The 18,595-nt window shown below is 40.3% G+C and overlaps 1 protein-coding gene across 1 annotated transcript in view; it reads right to left on the reverse strand.

Annotated features, from left to right (window-relative positions):
* Positions 1-17,510, reverse strand: part of LOC139470778 (uncharacterized) — a 53,199-nt gene extending 35,689 nt beyond the window's left edge. The window contains exon 1 of the mRNA XM_071253069.1: positions 15,411-17,510. Within this exon, the coding sequence (XP_071109170.1) occupies positions 15,411-16,981 (1,571 nt within the window). The 5' untranslated portion in view covers positions 16,982-17,510. The remainder of the gene's footprint in view (positions 1-15,410) is intronic.
* Positions 17,511-18,595: the final 1,085 nt, after the last annotated feature.

Raw genomic sequence — 18,595 nt, forward strand, 5'->3', positions numbered from 1 at the left:
TAGAAGTAGGAATCCCATGGCCACCAAATGTACCACTATTCTTGATGATCTGTTTCGTTATGCATATGAAACGGAAGTTCTGTTGGGATTGGCAAAATCAAACTATGGAATTTGGCCAAGAAGTTTAACTTAAGCTTCAGGTATTATTTATGATCTGATACTTATTTGCAATTATGGTCAAAGGGTCAGTTCCCTTCCACTGATTTACCCACCTGAATTAGAAATAAAGGAGACCTATACATCCGTCACACCTATTTCATGTTTATATATATACATAAAAGTGTCAAGAGACTTTTCACAAGAGGGGGCACGGGTGGCCAAGTCGTCTAAGGCGCCGCGATTCGCTGTGCAGAGTTGCGTCCCTTGGGTACGACAGAAACCTAATAGTATGATATATTGTGGGTTCGAATCCGGGTTCGCCCCAATTATGTTTCTAGGTTTGTCAGCACCATACCCGTGCTCGTGGGTTTCACCGAAGTGGTAAACGTCTGAGACCTGCTTCACTTCGGGCTTTCCTCCCACATTAAGCTGACACGCCGTGATATAACTGGAATACTGTCAAAAGCGGCGTTAAACCCAACTCACTCACTTACTCACTCACTCACCACAAGACAAGAGACAAGGGGATGACTTTCCAATAGTCAGCCTAACCTTTATATGCCAGCAGCTCAAGCCTTTGGTGTCTTCATCATACAACTTCAGAGGTACAATTGAGCATGCTCTCTATGCGACGATTTCAAGGATCATCATATGATTCTTGCTCAATATTGTTTGATCATGGATACAACATTCAAAGCTTCTGCAAAGCTTTCAAAATGTTTCATGGTAGACATTGTAGGATGTTCACAAATTTGATGCACCCGTGACAGAAACTATGTCCAAGGCAATGCCTAGTTTTGACTTGTAAGATATCTGCCAGTCTTTTTTCAGATGAACAATTGACTTGCCATTGCATGTGTTTGTCATAGTGCCACCGGTAGGGCAGCCTTAGCTCATCTTGTCACGAACACCTGATATCAATAGTTTATCATGCGTATGATATAGTCGGAATATTACAATCGACTCTCACTATCTGCTTTTGTTAGAGATTTTTTATGATTATGGAATGTTTTGTCGCTTTTATGTAATGCTTATTGGGGTCAATAGCACAGCAACATCCCAAATCTTCTTTCCCTTTCAAACAGTGGTTTATACAGAAAGGGGCAAGATACATGACATTTCAGAACTTATTGTTTACAACAATTTTAATTTGTTAATACTTTTTGTCGTAATATGAAAATGAGGTACACTAGTACTTAGAATGTTCAAAGAAATGTAATTCAGTTTGTGCTTCTTAAAACCTCAATATAATACATGTAATGTCAAATGCTGACAGTTACTTTTCAGTATACTTTGTATTGTAAGCAGTCGACATTTTATCGAACTACTTCTCAATCACGTGTTCCTTTATTCCTTTGAACCTACAATAATTGCTTACAAACAGCCTCTTTGAACATTAATCCGTAAAGTATAAAGGGTAATAAAGAGAGGACACACCCGTGTATACTCATACTTCATCTCCATGGCAACATTTCTGACAGCGGTTAACCGAATGGAACGCTTGTATGTGCCTCTCTTATAAGCAACATTACAATATCATTTGTGACCAGAGAGAAGCAGATTAATACATTCCATAATCTGTCACTGAAACTCAGGGGATATCTCATTTATTCATACCAGTCATATATGGTAACCGTGAAATAACAGGTCCCATCTCATTTATTCATACCAGCCATGTATGGTAACCGTGAAATAACAGGTCCCATCTCATTTATTCATATCAGCCATTTACAGTAACCGTGAAATAACAGGTCCCAGCTCATTTATTCATACAAGCCATGTATGGTAACCGTGAAATAACAGGTCCCATCTCGTTTATTCAAACCAGCCATGTATAGAAACCGTCAAATAACAGGTCCCATCTTATTTATTCATACCAGCCATGTATGGTAACCGTGACATAACAGGCCCCAGGTCAGCCATACATGATTCCATAACGGGGCATATTCCAATTGACATACACGTAAAACATGTGTCACTGTGGTTATTATTTCTCCTGCTAATGCGGCCCAAAGACCAGCCATAAATCCTTGACATCTCCGCAGCTTACAAGTTTGGAAGACAAATATGCATCAATATTTAATGAACGGAAATTAAAGGTATTGTTTGAGTCGGTTCGCAATACATCATCGAGGACGTATTGGAGCGTTTGACCTTGGGGTAATAACCCCTTATAAAACACACAAGAACCGGTTCTTGTAACAGCTGTAAATCTGTCACATGCATAAGAGGGGGCAAGAGAAATTGATTTTCGATTTGAGATCTTTATTTAAGATGTTCTGTTTTAGATCGGGATCCCTTACGGTGGATGGAAGCAGTTCCCAGCTATCCGCGGGTTTGCTTTGGCATAGTATTGCGTTTATGAACAACAGACTAAAGTATCCATTATTTATGATTGTGACAAGTTTAAATAAATGATCTCCAGCAATTATATTTGTCGTGGTTGTCACTTATCAACAATCGTAAAGATGGCTACTGCAGCCAGGACAAGGCCTCACTGAAACAGATCCTGTGATTTCCTCTGAATTCTTAACATATATTTACCATAAATATTATAAAGAATTTGTTGTTGTTCTTTGTAAAGTATTGTATTCGGAATTGCACGTGGTGACCATAATCTGTAACGTGTGAAAAGAAGCATGTTTCATGCTGTTCATTGTTTCATGTTTTTGGTTTATAAAAAACATGTTATAAGTATATAAAAAGATCGACAAAGCCTTTTCCATGATCATAAGAAATGTGAGTCCATTGAACGATTCTCACTACATTATGAGCATGTGTTTATGAATGACTATGAAATAGTGAGGACACTGGGTGTTCGCGAAGAGGTGAGCGTATCCTGCTCCCGTCACAAACATGCAAAGGCAAGTAAATTGTTCTCCTGAATAAATACAGGAACATACAGGTACACATTTCTATTCAATGAATGTGAAAATCAGAAAGTATCTCCATTTGGATGAGTGAGTAAGTTTTTACGCCGCTTTACTTAGTATTTCAGCAGGGGTCTTCAAACATTGTTCCCATGAGGGGAATCGCACCCGGGCCTTCGGCGTGACGAGCGAATACTTGAACCACCAGGCTACACCACCGCCCACCAGTTAGATGTAATACGTAAATACTAACTACAGTAAACTACGGTTATAACGAACTCAAAGGGACCCCTAATTTTAGTTCGTTATAACCGTAGTTCGTTATAAGCCAACATACAGAATAAGTACAAGAAATGGCCAGGACTAAAATATAAGTTCGTTATATCGGTCAGTTCGTTATAAGCGTGTTCGTTATAACCGTAGTTTACTGTACTTGCATGGAAAGTTGTCAGCAAGCAATCAGTTCCGATCCAGTGCCAATGATACAAATGCAATTATACAATTTTCACTGTAAGGTTCGTTGTAATAAGATCAGTTGCTTTTCACACCATCATTCATGAAATTATATTTCTAACCTGGGAAATAATTACCTTAAATATCTGAAATATCATGTAGTAATTTTAACTGGATGAATATTTAGGAAGTGATGTTGAAGAAGAAAAAACATGTGAGATATCTGCCAAATGACCATGTGTATCGATTGATCTAGTATCGATAGTGCATGAGAAAAATACAAATCCTGGCCCATGTTGTATTCTATTGTACCCCGACATGAACCGCAGATTTCTTTGGTCAAGGGGCGTTTGCGATTGCAGGCCGATGCATTGACTGTACAATGCGCTTTCTGAATACGGCAGAAAATGCTTTCAGCCACAAGCTCACTGAATCACACCTTCTGAAGTGACTCTTGTCCTCAACCTATGAAGTCTGCGATTGTCTAAGGCTCATCAAGTATTTATCTACAATTTAGTAGCACATTGAAACATCTCTGCCAATTCTCTTGAGTTGCATCACTCCCAGCATATGTCCGCTTCAAACATCGCCTTTGTTATTTTACAAAAATCGATGAGAAAATGGCAACTTATCATTTCTGTCACAACAGGCAGTAATTGTATTATTTCTAGCCGGTACTCATCTGAAGGCGTCAATGTCTCTTTCATGGGTTCCCTCTGCAATGTATATCGCTATTCTACCATCCACTGTCAATATTTAAACTGAGTTTTGGTGTATTATATGTAAACCCTTTCGACCGAATACTGTTTTAACTGTTTCCGATAAAGTTTCAGGATGTGGATCTCTCAGCTTCTTCATTCATTTGATAAAACACGTCTTGCGAACGAATATGGATCAGGCCTTAGGGGAAACACAGTTTGCTATTGACGGTTAAATTGCCAGGATATAATCTTTGGATTTGAGCTTTGCACAGGAAATAACGGCTGTCAACCCTACCGCGCTTGATGTCTCCTCTTCAACAACGGAGGGGATGGCATTGGAGACGAGAAGGGAAGTGGTTACTAACGTTCAATGTAAATGCGCCACGTTTGATCACTGATCTTGAATTGGAAGGAAATCAGCTATTAGATCCATGATAGTCAAAACCGAAACTGACTCCGTTTGATCATTGGGTCGGAAAATCTTAATGAGATATCTAATGAACACGTTTTTTAACAATAGGTGCAGAATCAATACTTGGTTTAAGATATGAATTTTGGACGTGTTATGAAGAAAGTTGAGTCGATGGAGACACTGCCTACAGACAAAGCATTAGCTCTGGGGAAGTGAAGATATTGATTATAATACGGGACTTAACTGTCCATTAGAGCGTAATTCAATTGGTAGGTAACTGAACGCTATTTCCATAGATTTTCTTTGATGTTAATCATTAATTTAACAGCCAGTACAGGGATAGGTTCCGTCACATGGCCCCTTACGCGCGGGTCGGGCTAGCACAACTAACAACACAGACATTGATTGTGTGCGTTTTTGTTTTATGTATTTTTAAATCATTTCTTAATCGCTGAGTCAGCGCAATTGTATCTCGTTATGAAGAAGGGAGGAGGCAATATTGAATAAAATCTCTTCGCATCGATATTAAGGCGGGCAGAGCCATGCTTCTGTAACATAACCAAGCATCTGTGAAATGCAATTTTCGTTTCTTATGCGACGAAACCAGATGCCCAAATAATGTTTGCTTAATGATAATTTAAAAACCGTCTCTGTTCTTTTCAGATCTATTGTATTCGTAATATGACTTGGAACTTAAGTTCGCTGCTTAAAATCACACAAAAAGGAGCCGAATAATTTAGTTTTTTTTGCAAAATATTTCTTTTATCAAAGATCCAGTTTGTGAAGCAAACAAAACAATTCAGTCTTTACAAACGTAATAATAACAGGTACTTCAGCCGAAGTTCTTTGCAAACGGAATATAAACCGGTATCTTAGCTGAAGTTGATCTGTGCAAACGCAATATAAACCGATACCTTAGCTGAAGAGGTCTTACAAACGTAATATAAACCAGTATCTTAGCTGAAGTTGGTCTTTACAAACGCAATATAAACCGATACCTTAGCTGAAAAGGTCTTACAAACGTAATATAAACCGGTACCTTAGCTGAAGTTGGTCTTTGCGAACGCAATATAAACCGGTACCTTAGCTGAAGAGGTCTTACAAACGCAATATCAACCGGTACCTCAGCTGAAGTTGGTCTTTACAGACGCAATAATAACCGGTACTTGGAAACGCAATATAAACCGGTACCTCAGTTGATCTTTACAAACGTTGTAACAAATTGTACCGAAGCTGAAATAGATCTTCCAAACAGTATGATAACATGCACATATGCTGAAGCAGACCTAACTTTAACTAAGCTGAAATAGGTTATGATAACGTTTATATAAACCTCATCTTTAATTGACTAACCAGTCCAGTCGAGAAGATAACCTCAGGAATAAGATATCGGGCTTCGAATCCGGTCTTCCTTTTTTCATTGCCTCACTTATCTCCGAGTTTACAATCGTAAAAATAAATTAATAAAGTCAACACCAGAGAATAATTAGTCTCGATTATCTGCAGAAACAGATTCTACAGGTCATAAAAGGCAAAATAGAGATGAAAAATGATATATATTTGGATCGCTGAATCTTTTAACCTTATACTTAACATATACTGATACTTTCACCGCTTAAAACGGAGATTATTTATGCGTCGTTAAGCAATATTCACTGACTCATTCACTCTATAGCTACTTTGCGTTGTAATCAATTAGACGTCGTATATTGTGTCTGCTTAGATCTGAGCTCGGCGAACATTTGCCGTTGTTTCTCAGCGAAACGATGAGGACGAAGGACATACCACCTGGTGTCATTGTATCATTATGCAACTTCCAGTTTGCGGGTATACTCATTCATGTCACCATCTGTCACGTATATTAATCAATAAGCTTAATTTTATACCTAATCAACCACGACGTATTTCTATCCATTTCAAGTTTTCTGTAGGTACCGTTTTATGACTGACACATGTTTCCAAGTGATTTACATTAAAGTGTTATTAAAACCTTTGTATGGATATTTACATTTATCAACGTTCTGTTTGAAATGGACATTTTTACATAAATAAATAACACATACGCCACGGCGACAATACTACCAGGCAAATATGGAAAAACAAACCCTATGACGTACAACTAATCATTTGATAGTTATATTCTTGTTATAATACAACCCATCAAACTAAGAAATGAATAAGCATTTAATTATGCCAATAGTAAAAATTACTATCCAAAGTTGAATACAGTACCGGGCAAAAGAAAGTATACACCCATGTGTGATGGCGTCTCAAAATGAAACAAACAAGAAATGATTATTTGATGGTGTATTTGATCATCACAGTTGTGTTTTGGACCTAAATCTTGCAGTGTTTTGATGACTGTTTTCAGCCTAGTAATGTTTTGATACCGTTTGCAATTTGTTCGTCAAATTTAATTTTAAAGTGTATAATCTTTTGCCCGGCAGTTTAGTACATCGTATTCATGAACCACTGACCCAAAGCAATCCTGTATTGATAAGGGAGATAATGTAGCACTTCTCATTGTCCAAATTTCCGCCGACGCGATATGACATCAATATGTCCACACTAACGTGTCCAGTCAGTGTGGACCTCTGATCGATACGGCTGACCGCTATTCAGCCCTCTGTCCGCATGTTAGATAGCTCTCTTTTTCCGATATGTAGATTAAATCCATGATCAGACATGCGCTTAGCCATTGGGCGACCCATCGCTCTTCAGGCCATCCCCAACACAACTTCCAACGCAGCCACTTCATGTTGCCCTTTCTCTAATTACTGTCTCAATTGCCGCCGAATTAGTCAGTAAGCGCCATCTCTGAGATCACTTGTATTGCGCTAATATCAATTTGGTGAGACCGAAGACGACACACATGCCACAGTATTGACCTGAGTTGCACGTGTAATGACATGGATTAAACGACGTCTTCATCTCACTCTGTCAGTCTGATGCAACAATTAAAGACCAGCTGTCTCTTTGTCATATTCAGAAAACGAAAATCGACAAAACCCATTCCACAATGATGAGAAATACACGATTCCGATTATATATATAATGATCATGTGTCAATGAGCCACTATCGCGAAAAGGTAAGCGTGTCATGGCACCAATCACAAACACATGCAAAGGCAAGGCAAACATGATAAAAGTCAAAACTGGAAATCGCACCAGACAACGTTTTTGTTACTGCGTCAAATTTGGAAATGACCTCCACATGTCCACCATAGAACTTTTATTGTTGATCTGTTTAACATCGTTAGCTCGAATCAATTTACTTATGTAAGGGGTGATCTTGTAGCCTAGTGGTTAAAACGTCCGCTCGTCACGCCGAAAACCCGGGTTCGATTCCCGACATGGGAAAAGAAGCCGTGATATTGCTCTAATATTGCTAAAAGCGGCGTAAAACCATACTCACTCACTCACTCACGTAAACGTGTGTATACATATGGTTCGGGTTCCGACGTGTTACGTCCTCCTTGTCTCATATCAGCATCACGCATGTCTCAAACTATGGACAAAATGGTTATATTTTTCCCCTGGTAACTTGGACCGAATTTATGATGTTTACAGTGACACAGCACAGATCCAAATATGTAAGACTCCCTGTATAAAAATCGACCTTGGAAATGTCGGACAAGTTCATTTTACGAACAGGTGGGTAAAGTTTGGTATTTCCCGGATATTCTGACAATCCTCACGTCGATTTTCTGTACTTTTTCTCATCTAATTGTCATAATTCGGCATCTTTTGGGTGTGATCGTTCGGCCATTGCGTTCATCTGCGTAACCCAGACACATCTATAGGGAACAACTTACGAGACATTTTCCTCCAAAAAACAACGTCTAATTTATGATGTCATCAAGTTGCGTGCGCATATTCGAATCTCCAGAAATGACGTCACAATAGAACAATCTCTTTAGCGTGAAATAAACCATTCTTCATTCGTTCTTTGCGTTATCGCGAAGCTGTTATATAAAAGCTAAACTTGCACACCACAGGTTATAATATTTTCAGGTCCTTTGTCATGTGGCCTGTGGGGGGGGGGGGGGGGGGGGGGCACGGGTGGCCCAGTCTTCTAAGCCGCCGCGATTCGCTGTGCAGAGTTGCATCCCTTGGGGACGCCAGAAACTTATGGTTGTGGGTTCGAATCCTAGTTCGCCCCGATTATGTTGTTAGGTTTGTCAGCACCATACCCGTGCTCGTGGGTCTGAGACCTGCATGATTTCGGGCTTTCCTCCCACATTAAGGTGACACGCCGCGATATAACTGGAAAACTGTTAAAAGCGGCGTAAAACCCAACTCACTCACTCACTCATATGGCCTGCTTCAGATTTGGTGACCATGTATTTTAGTAAAATTGATTTCTGTCCCCTTCATATTAGGTATGAAGCAAGCAGACATCAACTTGACTAAATTACATTAAATTTGAACTGATTGGTGTAAAACATATTAGTCACAGACATGAATTATTATGATCCCTGAGTTCATATAGTCTTATCACTTTGTATCGGAAATACTTTACAATCCAGGTGTGGATGTCAGGTTAGAATTGCGACTAAATTAGGGGCGACTCAATTGGTTGGGTATTTATTCTCCGTACAGGCCGCCGTCATATAGCTGAAATATTGCTGCGTGTGGCGTTAGACAACAAACCAACTTAACATAATATACGGGGACACGGGTTATCCAGTCATCTGGGGCGCCGCAATTCGCTGTGCGGAATCAACAATTACATTTAATCATTGGCATTGTAATACCAGGTCAGAGCGCATGTTGTTTAAAACTGCCCCATGTAAGTATTTCGTTGATATAACTGGCTACAAGTTTACTCAGTGGAAATTCAGAGAGACGCATGTCGTAGACGTTTACCGCTTTGCTGAAACACTAGCAAGGGAATGGTGCTGTCACACCATGCACATCCTGGCACACAGCAAAGGGACGCAACACAGACTATCCTTTTCGCCTCCCCAAGCAGGCTGCCAAACATCGACTGTCACTTAGGAGCGCCAGTGCAGTCATGAAATTGTTGTCACCCGAGTGACCTTTAGAGGTGACGCCAGATTAGGGAGATCCGTAACTGAGTTAACAGTTTACAAGACATCCCCACAACTTGTAACAAAGTTCCACAACTTCAATGCCCTATGAATCATGAGGCGGCAATAAAACAGTCATTGTTTCTGGCACTCTTTCCGACCTTCAAAATAGCTCCGAGCGAAAATTAGAGTAATTTCGTCAGCTTAATTTGTAACATCATTTGTAGTCCCCCAAATCGGCGTGTTTTTTCCTTGCGTCTGTGATCATTTAATGGTCTGGGTGAATAAACCCACCTACCTACCCTGATAAAATAAAATAAATACAGACCCGTGAAGATCCGGGGTAGAATAGATCTTCATCAACTCATGCTTGCTGTGAAAGGTGACTATGCTTGTCGTAAAAGGTGACTCACGGGATCGGGTGGTCAGACTCGCTGATTTGGTTGATGCATGTCATCGATCCAAACTGCGTGGATCGACATATTACTGATGTATTAACTAACGTATTACTGGAGCTCCTCAACGTATTACTGGTGTATTAAGTAACGTATTACTGGAGTTCCTCAACATATCACGGGTGTATAAACTAACGTATTACTAGAGCTCCTCAACGTATTACTGGTGTATTAACTAACGTATTACTAGAGCTCTTCAACGTATTACTGGTGTATTAACTAACGTATTACTAGAGTTCTTCAGCGTATTACTGGTGTATTAACTAACGTATTACTAGAGTTCTTCAGCGTATTACTGGTGTATTAACTATTACTGGGTTTCTTCAACGTATTACTGGTGTATTAACTAACGTATTACTAGAGTTCTTCAGCGTATTACTGGTGTATTAACTAACGTATTACTAGAGTTCCTCAGCGTATTACTGGTGTATTAATTAACGTATTACTGGAGTTCTTCAGCGTATTACTGGTGTATTAACTAACGTTTTACTGGATTTCGTAAACGTATTACTGATGTATTAACTATTACTGGGTTTCTTCAACGTATCACTAGTGTATTAACTAACGTGTTACTGGAGTTCTTCAACGTATTACTGGCAGTACTTCAAGTAGCTATTCGCTGTCTACCCACTGTGAATTTATTGTTTATATAACATAAACAATTGCCAATGGGACTGGATGCATGTTGACAGCGGCCCTAGCAATGCGACGTCATATCGGAGTATTTTGTCGAAAATTTGGAGATGACATCTTGGATTGTCCATGACGTCGCGTACGATTGTAGTAAAGTTGGATTACAAACAGGTTGCTTTTTGGATGTGTGGATGGATTTGTCCAATAAGCAAAGAAAAATAACCATAACTTGATACTTCATCTCTACATTACGTAAGAAAGTCAACTGGAAATATGCGTTCTTTCACAAACACCACTGGGGGCAATACACTGAAAAAAGAAATATTTTTAGGATATTTTTTATGAAATTGCATGCATATACCCCTAACTCTTTTTTGTTCAGTATACTATGAAGAGAATGCATCCATGGTGATTTTTATATCGGTTGTGTCATCCATCTTCCGCTAATCAGTACGATGTCCCTCACGAGCTTGGACCCATGACGATCCGGGGTAGAATAGGTCTTCAGAATCCCATGCTTGCCGTAAAAGGCGAATATGCTTGTCGTAAGAGGCGACTAACGGGATCGGGTGCTCAGGCTCGCTGACTTGGTTGATGCATGTCATCGTATCCCAATTGCGTGGATTGATGCTCATGATATTAATCACTGGATTGTCTGGTCCAGACACGATTATTTTACAGACCGCCGTCATATAGGTGGAATATTGCTGAGTGCGGCGTCGAACAGCCAACCAACCAGCCAACCAAACACCTCACGAGCTTGACTGACATGTATTAGAGAAGATCGATTCCCAGATTAAAACAGGTAGCAAATGTGGCCTTTATATTCAGTAACTATCACTATTCTTCTTCATATAATAACTGAGAATTAACATATGTAATTCAGTTAATATTGAGTTAAACAAATATTCTGTGACATACAGTGTTAAACGTTTATGACATGAACATGCGTCTCTTTGGGTGTTCTTCCCACTGTAAGTCGACACGCCGTTACAATAAGCGAAGATTTATAAAATTCAGTAACTCACCTTATAACTAGATTAATCTATTAGGTACTTGTAATTACAGATCATGTTATTGTAATTATAGATTATGGTCCCTGGCGAGTGTTATGTCTGGGGCACCACGGCTCCAGGTTTGTAAAACTAATTAATACAAACCGCAATTATTTCCCAACAGAACACAGTACAGATCTAGAGCTAGTGTATCGGTGTTGGCTTTTGGAACCACCTCGTAAGTCTATTGTACTTGACGACCGCCTCCTTGGTCTAGTGGTAGAGCGTCCGCCCGGAGAGCGGAAGGTCGGGGGTTCGATCCCTGGCCGAGTTATACCACACAAACGTTAAAAGATGGTACTTGTTGTTACCCTGTCTGGCCTAAAGGGTCTAAAACAATGACTGGTCGGCCAGGAGTCAGTATACTGTGTCTGAGTGGGTTATTCATGTTTAACAGCAGCATGGTATCTCAGTGGGCTAGCACTATAAATCGGCATTAATACGGACTAGTACAAGCAGCCACACACACACGTGCATGCACGTCGCTATAAAAGTGCAACAATCTTGGACGCGACGTTAAACCCCAATTCACCTATTGTACAACTATTGTACTTTACACTTCAGATACACATGGCCCATGCGTGACTATCTCTGACTCACTGATACATCTGATACTCTGATACATCTCGACATGGTATACGAACTGTCGGGTAAAAGAAAGTATCCTCCCATAGTTTGAGGTTACAAATGAAAGACTAAATGATTATTCGATAGTGATGAATTTGATACGAGTACCATAGGCGATATTACATGCATCTTACCAATGAGTATCTCAAAACAATTCAGCCTAGTAACATCTTGATAGCGTATGTATTTTGTTGTTCAAATCCAATTTTCAAGTGTTTATTTTCTTTTGTCCGACCGTTATAATTTTGTATCATATGGTTGATCGCATTCTTCGCTGATGGTGGCAATGTTCTGATTCTTCACAGTGCTTTTTGTATAAATTATTTTAATTCCTTGCCGATGGTAGCATGCTTTAGATTCTTCAAAGAGCACCTGTTATAGCGTTTCACTAAATATGAATATCCTTCATATATAAAACACTGATAGTAGTGGATGGGTGAGTATGGTTATACGCCACTTTTAGCAACATTTCAGCAATATTACGGTGGGAGGCACCAGAAAAGGGCTTCACACATTGTACCCATGTGGGGATTTGAACTCGGTTCTTCGGCTTGACGAGCGAACGCTTTAACCACCAGCCTACCCAATCGCCCCAGCACACATAAGATTGTAATGAATGTACATAAATATATTTTGTTCATGAGAAGATTCCCAGTGCTTGCTGTCTCACTGATGTTAAAGAACTTTAGATTCTATAAATGAACATGATAAATATATTTGTGTTCTCCATGTGATAGACAAATCCTCTTTGCCTCGCTTTTGTGGGCATGAAAAACATTTCCCAAGAGGCACGTCGGTTTTATAATGTTATATCACCACAGAACTGCTCTTCTGTTTCCAGAAGGTAGCAATATGTATAACTTGATAGTTCTCATGCTTCACTGATAAGGTTGTTCCCGATTCATCTGATGCATGTGATTTTATATCGTAAGATGATTCTCATGCATCACTAATAATAGAATAGTAAACATATTAAAAAGTTCCAAAACAAGTTACTCAACCGGTATGTGTGTTTGTTGTCTAACGCCACACGTACGACGTCGGCCTGTCAATCATCGAATCTGGCCCAGACAATCAAGTGATTGACACCACGAGCATCGATCTTCGAAATTGGGATTCAATGACATGCATCAACCAAGTCAGCGAGCCTGACCTAGCGATCCCGTTAGTCGACTTTGTTGATGCATGTCATCGTTTCCCAATTGTGTGATCGATGCTCATGATATCAATCACTAAATTACCTGGTCCAGACTCAGTTATTTACAGACCGCCATCGTATACATGGAATATTGCTGGGTGCAGCGTTAAGCAACAAACAAACAAACAAATAAAAAGTCTAAATTATCACAGTGTCTATCACTATTGTCAAGATGCTCAGTATTGTTACAAGTCCTTCCAAAATCCTCTATGGGGACCCCGTGTCAGGAGAGGGATTATTGTTGGAAACATATTTTTTTCTGGCACTACTTCAAGGCAGAAATATTTTACTCAAAGGGGCAGTGGGGTAGCCTAGTGGTAAAAGCGTTCGATCGTCACGCCGAAGACCTAGGTTCGATTCAAGACTTGGGTACAATGTGTGAAGCCCATTTCTGGTGTCCGCCGCCGTGATATTGCTGGAATAGTGCTAGAAGCGGCGTAAAACCATACTCACTCACTCACTCACTCACTCACTCACTCACTCACTTTACTCTTTTTTTCTGGACACCCGACATATCCAGTGAACAATTATTCTCTACGTGTCAAACCTTAGGCCAAACTGTTTCTTTCTGGTGCAATATAAAACACAGTAAACTACGGTTATAACGAACACGCTTATAACGAACTGACCGATATAACGAACTTATTTTTAGTCACGGCCATTTGTTGCACATATGCTGTATGTATGCTTATAACGAACTACGGTTATAACGAACTAAAATTAGTGGTCCCTTTGAGTTCGTTATACTACGGTTATAACGAACTCAAAGGGACCACTAATTGTAGTTCGTTATAACCGTAGTATACTGTACTGATGTACGTAGCGGGTCTGTGAAAGGCATTTAGATATGTAAGTAGGTTTATATCACGATTGTAAGGGTTTGGCCTTTGCCAAGTTTGTCTTATAAAGGCTGCAACAATGTATAACATAAATGATTCTGATAGTTATAGCGTGACAACAAACAGTGTATACCTGAAAAAATCATTTCTTCTGGTGGGACATGACGGCTGTGGTTCGGCTTATCGACCTATAATATGTGTTACAGGGGGAGCCTCTTTGGTTCTTTATACTTGCGATGATGCTTGCACGTTTTAAGCATTTATATCGTTTTTATGTATATTAACATTCTGTTAATGGTGTCTTTTTCTGTTTTTTGACATTTGAATTGCATAACGTGAGCGATAGGCAAGACGTTATCACGGTTTCCGTTTTATATTACGCTTTCCTTATCAAACAAGCGTCGTTCTTTCATGGATATTGCTTTGTTTAGCAATGTGCTTGCTTCATAACACTTCCAGAAATCCCATGACAATTGTATTTTTTTCGTTGTTTTCTTTATTTCGTTTTTGCTTGTGCTCCATAACATTGATTATTAAACGCTTTCCTTTAAGGCCGCGTTCTGAAATACGTAAACTGTTGAATTATGTATGAAGCTGTTCGAGAGTTGTTTGATTGAATTGTTTACATTTGAATGCAGAATATTCCTCTCAGAAGTCATGGAAGTCTCTATCCTTGACAGGCCTCTGTACAGCCTTCAAAAAGTGTTATGTCAAACATGTGGAGGGCATTTTCACATTTGACGCATAGGTGACAAAATTCATGTCCGATGCAATCCCTATTTTAACCTGTACCATACGTTCCCATGTTTTGTAAAGTGAAAAATTGACTTGTCTTTGCATGTGTTCGTGACGCTGCCAGCGATGGGGCGGGATACGCTCACATTTTGGCGACTACTTGCCATTATCACTGAGAGTGAATCATGCTCCAGATATGTAATCGGAATCGTTATCGACTCTGATTTTAGCAGAGATTTCTTATGAATATGGAAAGGGTTCGGTCGCTTTTATTTATATTCAAATGAAACTTGGACTCACCTGAAAAGCGTCTGGAACGTGTACCAAGGCCATGGGTCCGGGACGAAGGAGGAATTGAGAACTCCGTACACTCCAAACACTGTGTAGAGTTGCAATAGACACGCAAACATGAATAGGAATGTTATTGAATAGGTAATGTGGACCGCTCTCTGAATCATCTTACTCTGTCGAATTCTCAACAAACTTATTGAGGATGGTTTGGTCCTGAAATTCACAGACAATGTACTGCTGTTTCGTTCAAGGTCGGTACTGTCAAAATCCTCCAAGATTGGCCTACTCTGCTGTTTGTCTCGAACATCCCTTGTGTTCCTACTTCTGGACTTTGGAGATTGGAAAACTATTTCCGTGTCCGCCATGTAACCATTCTCCAAAGTTCCACTCGCTCCAGGTGGCCTCTTACTCCTTATCCTTTTACGGTCATCTTCCGAGTCTGGGTCAGACGCACAGTTTACTGTCGTCTGCCTCTGGATCATAGGTCGTCTGCTTTCCTCGTCGTCAGATAATGACTGGAAATCGGAAAATGTTTGCAGGGGGTGTGTAATTGGTAAACCGTCAACTCCCGTTGAAGATTCTGAATTTGCCTGAGGAGGTGTCTCCTCGTCGGATAACAACACCTCCGTCTCCGACCGGTCGCTCTGTTCCTGCGGGGGTTCCACGCCATCAGATGTAGTCAATTTCTTAATTTGTATCCTCCTATCTTTTTTTGTCCCGTTTCCATTTTCGTCCGATGACGATGTCGTGTCTACGTCAGTAGCGATGGCTATGGTCATATGGTTCTCGTCGGTTATGCGAAGTTTTGGACGGGATAAACGTAAAGAGCTTGACGACTTACTTGCTCTCACCCCAGGTTGGATTCGTCTCGTGCTAAAATTGCCCAATTCCTTCCTGACTCTTTTAGTTTCAGATGCATACTGCGACAGTCGGAAGCCGTTACAGATGAAACTGATGCATAGATATAAGGATAACACAATAAAAAAACCACTGTCAATTATGAGCAAAAGTTTCGCTTTGACTTCATAAAACACAATAACTTCTGCTAATACTATGCAGAAGAGGTAGGATAAAGTTGATGCAAAAAGATACGTACAACTTCTTAGTTTGCTTCTCCCCACATCAACTTTGGTCATTCGTAAAAGCATGATCTGAATAAGTCCGAACGAGGCACAAAGAAAAGGGTAGATAATCTGCGACAACACCCCCACGATCACTCCAGAAAAGTTTCTTGAATACCCATACGGGTCCACGGTCAAGTAGAGAATCCGGAACAGTCCCGAGAGGCACAGCAAACACGTCGTGTTCAAGACAATCTTTGATCTTCTAATCCTCTGATAGAATTTGAACACTAGACCCACAGAGAGCAGGGACACTGTTAGGAACAGGAGGGAAAAGCCATATACATGGAACGGCCAGGCACGGCCCCACTGTTGCGATGCTAACTTCCACTCAGGGACAGGTAAGACTGGATTGCCCACACGTGCATCCCTGAAACTCCCGTTCACATTGTCCGCGGTGGATGAGAGTGGTCGGGACAGGTGCGAGTGAAATGTAGCAGCATTGTCCGCGAGAAACATATACAAAAGTCGTGGACTTTCAGAACCAGCTAAACTCCGTATCCTGACACCTTCCTGGTCGCAAGCATCCGGTGTATCGTTTGATGTTGTCGGGTCTGTACAGGTATTTCATTCATTAGCCGGTGTCTGTCCAATCAATACACCCCTGTGATTTGATCCGCACAAACACTGTCATGGTTTTATGTTGGTTACCCTGTAATTACGTCGACTGTATTGACCGGCGGAACAGCCAGGAGTTACCGTGTGCGGGCACGATTCGACACCGGCGCATCTCTTCGTGTGCGTGACTACCACAAATCACAGGTATCGATGGCATTGGCTGCTTGAAAACCAAATGATAAAACTCAATAGTTGACCGGCGCTATGTCGAGGAAAATGGTGTGTATTCAAGGGCTTTCCAGCACAATGCTTAACCACTTAATTCTTTCAAAGCGGACTAAACTTCAAAGGAAAGACAATCCATGTGAGGCAAGTAACGTAATTTACAGCATGCGTGCTTGTGGCTTCGGCGGCGATGTTCTTCCCTCCTGTGCAGACAGCACAATACCATGCCTCCACTTCAGCCTCGGAGACTCGGACGGACTCCGGATCTCTGACTCTCATCGATCGAACACTCACCCTATGCTCACAGCTACTCGCAGAGAATGCTTATTTTCATCGTCTGAATCGGCTCTTTATTTGTGTGCCAGAGAATGGTCTTACAATTCAGTCAGTGGTAAAATGTTTACTTTTAGGAACGAAGTCAAATACAATTTCCCTTCTCGTTTCTGTCAGCACATACGTGTTTGTTGTACGAGTTCCTGATGTAAATATGATGACACTACTGCTTCTGAAATTGAAAGTTTAAATAATAGGGTCTGGTTTATGCTTTGTGAGCGGATATCTCATCTACGGTTCTGGAAACTGTCTCAGACCAATCAGCCTGATCATGACATTGACTTATTCATCAACATTCTTCTATTCAAGCATGAGTCAAACTGGATTAAAACACTGGGGAATCCTTTCGGAATCAATCGCAAGCAGACAGAAAACAATTCCTTCATATTTAATGCTACTGGGGCGGTATGACCGGTTCGTAATGAGATAACAAGCGAGAAGGTTGTGTTGGCAAGTAACTATTAGTCTATGGGCGGACATGGTTAACGCCCTTAGTACTGTGAGCTGTGGGTTGTATGACTATCGACTTGAGATCTAGAGTTTGTGTTGTGAGTATGTCTGCAAACACATAAGAACTTGTTGATAATTACATAATGGGCCTGTTTCTGTAGCGTCAGTGGCGTGCACCTGTTTGATGGTGTAGAGAACAGGTGGTCCATTGTACGATTCCATTGTATGATTCCATAAGTATGTGTTTATGAGTCGCTGTCAAATATTGATGATACCAGGTGTTAACTCAGTCCCCCGCACATGTCAATACAATGATCATTTCATGATACTATGATGTGCACATTTATAAATGGTTGACGTCTATTTTGACCCGACATTTTGAAGAAAATTCGAAATTCAAATATTCTTTTGGATTATTGATAAATTTTCCTCTCGCGATTCATCATAATTCCTTGTGTGTTATACTTTTAAGATATATTTTAATTATAGTATTTTAAATAATTTATT

The sequence above is a fragment of the Haliotis cracherodii genome, unplaced genomic scaffold, assembly GCF_022045235.1.
Source record: "Haliotis cracherodii isolate W230 unplaced genomic scaffold, xgHalCrac1.p SCAF_21, whole genome shotgun sequence".
Lineage (NCBI taxonomy): Eukaryota > Metazoa > Mollusca > Gastropoda > Lepetellida > Haliotidae > Haliotis > Haliotis cracherodii.